The sequence below is a fragment of the Camellia sinensis genome, chromosome 15 (assembly GCF_055761805.1).
Source record: "Camellia sinensis isolate YWXY chromosome 15, ASM5576180v1, whole genome shotgun sequence".
Taxonomy (NCBI): domain Eukaryota; kingdom Viridiplantae; phylum Streptophyta; class Magnoliopsida; order Ericales; family Theaceae; genus Camellia; species Camellia sinensis.
In genome coordinates, this window is record NC_138975.1 from 111,855,248 (window position 1) to 111,862,177 (window position 6,930).

The 6,930-nt window shown below is 33.1% G+C and overlaps 1 protein-coding gene across 1 annotated transcript; it reads left to right on the plus strand.

Annotated features, from left to right (window-relative positions):
• Positions 1-2,922: 2,922 nt before the first annotated feature.
• On the plus strand, positions 2,923-6,607 carry CDF3 (cycling DOF factor 3). Its single transcript, XM_028257930.2, has 2 exons — positions 2,923-3,583; positions 4,870-6,607. Exons 1-2 carry the CDS (start codon positions 3,356-3,358, stop codon positions 6,034-6,036), a joined length of 1,395 nt encoding a protein of 464 aa, XP_028113731.2. The 5' UTR covers positions 2,923-3,355; the 3' UTR covers positions 6,037-6,607.
• The last annotated feature ends 323 nt before the right edge of the window (positions 6,608-6,930 follow it).

The following is a 6,930-nucleotide window of genomic DNA, read 5'->3' on the forward strand; positions in this document are numbered from 1 at the left end:
TAAGTTCTCTTATTTTAACTATTATTACAAAATAAAAAGTCATTAGAGTGTATCAAACAATATGACTTGTTTTATTTAGCTTTTGAGGATTTCTGAACTAAATAAATAAATGATATAATCTTTTTGAATTTCTATAAATGATATGTAACAAAATAAATAAATGATGTGAGTCAAAAAAATACATTTGTTTAAGTAAAGCTTAGTTTGGGAAGACTAAATAAGTGCACTTTTTGATTTTTTTTGTATTATGTGTAGAAAAAGTAGAGAGGAGATGTTGATTGATGTGACCCAAAAAAGATAAAAAGATGAAATAAGTGCACTTTTTTCTTTGTAGCCAAACTTGGCCTAAATGTACTTATCTATAGTCTGTGCCAAACAATCCTTATATAAGTATCCATTGCAAGATTGGCTTAGGCTAGAAACTGATGCGAACATCAGAAAACTCACTGTGAAACTGGATGCAAAAATGGTTATGGACATTGTTCAGGATAACAAATTGAATTCTAAGCTTAAAAATATGGATTTTTGACTGCAGGTTCCTATTGAATGAGCTGGAGATTTAAAAATTAACCACAGTTATAGGGAAGCAAATGCAAGTTTTGATCTACTGGCTAATCTAGGCAACATGATGGATTTAGGATTTCATTTACATCATATATTGTTTCTATTGCTTTCAATCAACTGATACTTAATGTCAGAGAACAAGCTTGTACGTCTTGGGACATAATCACGTGATGTTTTAAGTGAGTTGTGATTGGTAGATAAGGTGTAACCTATAATTTTGTGTTAGACGATTGAAAAACAGAAAGGAACATAATGAATTATGATTGGTCACAATAAAGCTATGTGATACTTTCAGACCAAGATATAATTTTTTCACTAAAAGATTAGCGGTTTGAATCTTTTTATTTTTGTGTAAGTTTTATTTTATTTATTTATTTATTTTTAAGCAGTGGATTCTGTTTCTTTAAACTTAAATTACTAATTTATTTAAATATCATCTATAAAAATTAAAATTAAAAAAAAAAAATCATTATAGTAGGAACTGGAGGAATACAAGAAGTTATTAATTGTAGGGTTTGAAATGAATCGTGCTGAGTCGAGCTTTGCTAAGTTTGAGTTCGAATCGATTAATTATCGAGTTCGTTTATTGAGCTCGAGTTCGGCTAGATAAGGAATTAAGCTCGAGCTCGGCTCGACTTGGTAATATTAACGAAACTCGAGTTCAGTTTCGTTCAGCTTGATAAATTTTTTTAAATATTATTTATATTATTTAAATAAAAATATTAAAATAAAAAATAATATATTTATACTATTATTTATATATATATATTTATATTATTTAATATATAAATAATATATTTATTATATAATTTAAATAAAAATAAATGAGCTGAACTTGATGAGCCAAACTTATAAGAGTTTGAGATTAGCTTACTAAACAAGTTTAATATTTGAATTCGAACTCGACTCATTTACTAAATGAACCGAGCTGAGCGGAACTCTTAACGAGCCGAGTTAAACTTATTTATGAACAGTCCGATTCATTTACAGTCTTAATTGATTGGTCTTAGGTACGTTACGTGGTGCTCTAATGATATTCTAAATGGTAAAGGGATGAGGCTCATAAATTTGTAATGAATGATTGAGACATATGAAGAATATAATGAATTACAATTTGTGAGGGGCATGACCAAGTGAGCTTAGACCAACCACTAATTTTTCAAAAAAATGCCATCATAAAAAGTACAACTCTATCCATGCTACTCACTGATCTTCTGCCACGTCATGAAACAGTAATGTCCATGGCTGGATACTAGATTTTGGTGCACCCAAGACCCAGAGGTGCCGATCCGCCGATGGTTACCTTAACCTGCCCAATCCAACTTAGGTTATGTTTGGCATAAATTTTTTTTTTAGTTATTTTAATTATAAAAAAATAAAATAAATTAAAAAATTAATAAAATAATATATCATTTCTAAATCATAATTATTTTATTTTTTCTCTCATAAAGGTTAAAAAAGTTAAAAAGTTTATCACAAATGAAATTTTTTAATCCCAAATTAAAATAATCAAAAAGTTAAAAAGTTAAAAAACTAACTCACATCCCAAATGATGGTTAGGCCAAGTTTGGCATACTTCAAATAATTTATTTATTTATTTTTTTTCATCACATCACCTCTCTACTTTTCTGCACATCTTTTCGTAAAAAGACAAAAAGTACACTTATTTAGTATCATATTTTTAAAGCTCGGTGAAAATCTTTAGTCTATTAAATGTATTTAATTTACAGATTAAATTTGGGATAAAAAGTTTTAACCTAACCCGATCTTGCCTTGCTTGTTAATTTATAAAAAATAATATTAATTTTTTATATTATTTAATTATTAAATAAATTTTAAAAATAAAAAAGATAAAAAAAAATACATATATGCACTTCATTTTATAGCCTAAACTAAAATACTTTTTCAAAAATTATATTTATTTTATAATTAAATTTTATTAATATTTTAAATTCAAATTATTATTAAAAAATTTAAATAATTTAATAGTCTTTCCAGACTTGAAAAAAATTAATAATTCATATCTATTGAAGTTAAGTGGCCTAGTTTGAGACTTAGATATTTTTTTGGAATTGAACTTGAAATGGTTAAGATATGCTTGATGTTAGGCTGACTTGGATTTAAAATAGCACATATACTCTTATTAAATAGTGTCGATCAGATCTGAATCAGACAGTTCGATATTTTTTCACGCTTAAGAACAGAAACGTTATTGGTTGATTCAAGGGTATTGTCATGTAATGTTTCACATATATTATAATTGATGGAGAAAATAAAATTCATAATTTTATATTAAATAATTAAAAAAATATGTGAGACATAAAAATTTATAATTAACCTGGGGCATAGTTACATACTGCTACGACCAACTAATTGTTTTTCCTAAGAACAGGTCTTGAAAGGGCAGAAAGGACATGAAAAAAACCAGAGTGTACCAACTGTTTGTGCAACACAAAAAGAATCTAGTGTATGGGGGAAGATATGCCACAAAAACATGTGGCTGAGAAACTACTTCCCCCGATGACGTGGCACCCACACCACACTCACTCTATACAAATCAAAATCGTAGACCGTGACGATGCCAACGAAGACTCAACTCCCAAAAGGGTTTTAGAGAGAGAAAAAGTTTTAGAGGGAGACACAGAGAGAGAGACCCAAAAGCCCAGACCCACGGCGGAAACGACGTTCATGGCGTTTCTTTATCGTCACCACTGATTCAGCAACGTTTTATGTTTTTATTGCCTATTTTCTCGGTGATTTTCTTGCGTTTTCTGGGAAAAAGAGAAGGAAAATGAGGGACCCGGCGATCAAGCTTTTTGGGATGGAGATTACGCTGCCGGAGACCGGAAAGATTCTTGTCGGCGAGGATTGTGGGGTTGAAGATGGGAGGTCTGATGGTGATCGTAGTTCGGTGATGAGTTCGTGTTTGGAGGACGAGAAAATGGACAAGAAAGTTAAGAGAACAGGGGACGAAGAGGAAGAGGAAGAGGAAAAAAAAGTAGAAGCTGATGATGACAAGGTTCAATTCCATACAAACATCCATATATATACATATATATTTAATGAATTATCTGCGACTTTGAGAACCACCCATTTTTCAGATTGCTAAAACAAGTAATGGGTCGATTCAAGTACCAACTACACTGTCTATTCAATTTTTTTTTTTTTAAATATTTTTTTTGAATTGTTTCTTCTGTGTAATGCACTTTTTCTTTTCAAATTACTCGTATTTTACGCTTAAGCCACTCATGTTATGATTCATTTTTCAAAATGCTCTGAAGGATCGAACAATTTTCATACCCTTGATTTGAGTTCAATTTGCATCGATTTTTTCAAAGTTTTTTTGAATCCTGAAATTTTAATTGTTCACCTCTGTGGTCACACTACGTGCTAAAGGGGCAGTCTTTTCATTTAATTTTAGTCTGATCCATCCCATCCCCCCACCCAAAATAAGTAGAAAGATCCTTGACTAGGGAGGCTTGAGATTTGAACTTTTAGAGAAGTGTCAAATGCTTGGCTGTGCTAATTTAATTTACTAACTCGCTGATTTCAAATGAAAAAATAAATAAAGAGCTTAGGTTGGTCCATGAGTAGGTAGCTGAAATGTGAATGAATATAACTATGTTTGATTTACGCGTCACACAACTTTTCCTTTCTCCTTTCAAATCACTCCTCAAATCCATGAACCAAACACAGCCCTTATTGTTTATGAAAATTTCCATATTTTGAACTATCCAAAAACTTTAAGGACACTTGTTTCACCACTTGGGTTTGTGGATATTCAGCTGAATGTTATTTACACAAACTGCCAAGGAGTCTGCTGTTATTTTGATCATTTCCCAGGTGGAATTTCTGTTTCTTCCCTATTATTTTACAAATTTCCCCCTTATATAGTTTTTAATCTTTTCAGCTTGTTTATCTCTGATGTATGTGTGTGTATGTTTTTTTTTTATCTCTTTGGAAATTGAAAGTATGGTTTTAATCTATTCTATGCATTTCCTTTGATTTTCCCTCTATTTTAACTTAATTACATGCAAATTTTGAACATTGTTCCAAGCCAACTGCCCTAGCTGGATTGTGTTTGATAAGCCACCCCAAAAAATTATGATAAGTTGTTGTCAATACTGTCCTGAGAAAAGAAAAACTATTTTGTGTAGTTATAAATATCCTTTTCAGTTTTTGTTTTAATCTTGCTTAGGTTCATATCTGACAGATCTATATATATATATGTTTTTTTCTTTTTCTTGGAATTTGAATTTGATCGACTTTTAACTGTACTTATAGAAAATTATGTTCAAATTGCAGGATTCACAAGCAGGAAAGCCCGATGAGAGTAAACAATGTGGTAAATCTCCACCTTCAGAAACATTGCCCGAGTCTGAGGATAACCCTAAGACACCGTCTCTCGATGAAGAAAATGCAAGTGCAAAACCTCAAAAGAATGAAAATGACCAAAATGATGCAAACAACACACAACAAAAAACCCTAAAGAAGCCTGACAAAATTCTTCCATGCCCCCGCTGTAATAGCATGGACACAAAGTTCTGTTACTACAACAATTACAATATCAGTCAACCCCGTCATTTTTGCAAGAGCTGTCAGAGATACTGGACAGCTGGTGGTACAATGAGGAACGTGCCCATAGGAGCTGGTCGGCGCAAGAACAAGAACTCATCCGTGCATTGTCGCCACATCACCATCTCTGAAGCTCTACATGCAACTGCAAATGGATTTCAGAACCCTACGCTCAAAAGCAATGGCACGGTTCTCTCTTTTGGCCCAGAAGCACCACTTTGTGAATCCATGGCTTCTGTCTTAAATCTTGCGGAGAAACAAAAGGCTCCTAATGGAATCCCCAATGGGTTTTATAAAGTTGAACAAAATGGCGATGATTGTTCTAGCGGATCATCTGTCACAACTTCAAATTCGACAGAGGAAGGAGTGAGAAACGGGATTCAAGAGCCAATGATGGGGAATTTAAATGGCTTCACTTCCCAAATCCCTTGCCTCCCTGGCATTCCATGGCCTTATTGGAATTCAGCTGCTCCTATACCGGCTGTTTGCTTGTCTGGATATCCAATGCCATTCTATGCCACCCCCTATTGGACAGTTCCATGGTTGCCTTCGCCATCTCCTACAACAAACCAAAACGTGCCATGCTCTGCTCCAAACCAAAATTCACCGACTCTAGGGAAACATTCAAGAGATGGGGACTTGATTAAGAAGAATTCAGAGACATCCATTTTGATTCCAAAAACTATAAGGATTGATGACCCTGATGAAGCTGCAAGGAGTTCTATATGGGCAACACTTGGGATTAAGAACGATTCCTCAATGATGAGCAGAGGAGGCCTTTTCAAGGCCTTCCAACCAAAGGGTGGCGAAAAGAATCACACACCAGAAACCAATTTAGCACTGTGGGCTAACCCTGCAGCCTTGTCTAGGTCGCTCAGCTTCCAGGAACGGTCCTAAAGTAGATGGTGTTACCATTACATCTAATATTTGTTCTCCAAAGTGGCATTTGGGAGAGAAATATTGGGTGTTTGAGATCATATTGATTCACGGCCTTGTTGAAGCATATTTAACACTTTGAACTGATCAGAGTGGAAAGATGTAGAAAAGGTTCCTCAATGATGGTTTTTTTCTTGTAAGATATAGAACAGGTGCCTTCGTTTTTAGGGGGAATTGCAAAAAAGTGGAAACTAACTCAAAATCATTTGACTTTTAAATAGGTATAAGTGAGTTGTGTCTCATGCCACAACTTTCACTTGCAGCGGAGACACACCCTGTACCTCCATGAAAGTTGCAGTTATTTTGAATTGTTTTCACTGATTTGTAATTCCGCTTGTTATTTTGTATTTTTATTTGGTGAGTGTGAGCAGATGTACATATCTATATATGTAAATACTGACATTAGGAGAGAGTGGAAGTTGTTTAGATGCACGAAAATCCCAGAAGTCAAATGTTGAAACTGTTAAACTCAATCCAGAAAGTGGCTTGAATAATGGCAATGCAGTTCTTCTATCTTCAGAGATTTTCATTACATTTCTTGGTTTTTCAGAAGTTAGTATTTCTTAAGATTTTCTACATATGTCTTCATCAAGAATCCAAGATTTGAGCAAGTGCGAAGGCTAAGGCGCAAATGGTGATTCTATCTTTTGAAATGACACTATAAATTGTGTAACAAATGGGATGAAAATGTATGGGTAAAAGTACACTTTTAAGAATTATAAGTGCCAAAATTATGACGCAAATGGTGATAATAAATATTAACAAAACAATTGAAGGGCTTGAAGATTTTATTTATTTATTTTTAATTATATATTTTGTGATGGAGATAATAAATATCAACAAAAGAAGAGAAGT

What these genes read in the sequence shown, in the direction of transcription:
- CDF3 (XM_028257930.2), top strand. Translation starts at nt 3,356, where the DNA reads ATGAGGGACCCGGCGATCAAGCTTTTTGGGATGGAGATTACGCTGCCG. An exon ending in TAGAAGCTGATGATGACAAG is followed by an intron (nt 3,584 to 4,869) that starts GTTCAATTCCAT and finishes TTCAAATTGCAG; the next exon opens with GATTCACAAGCAGGAAAGCC.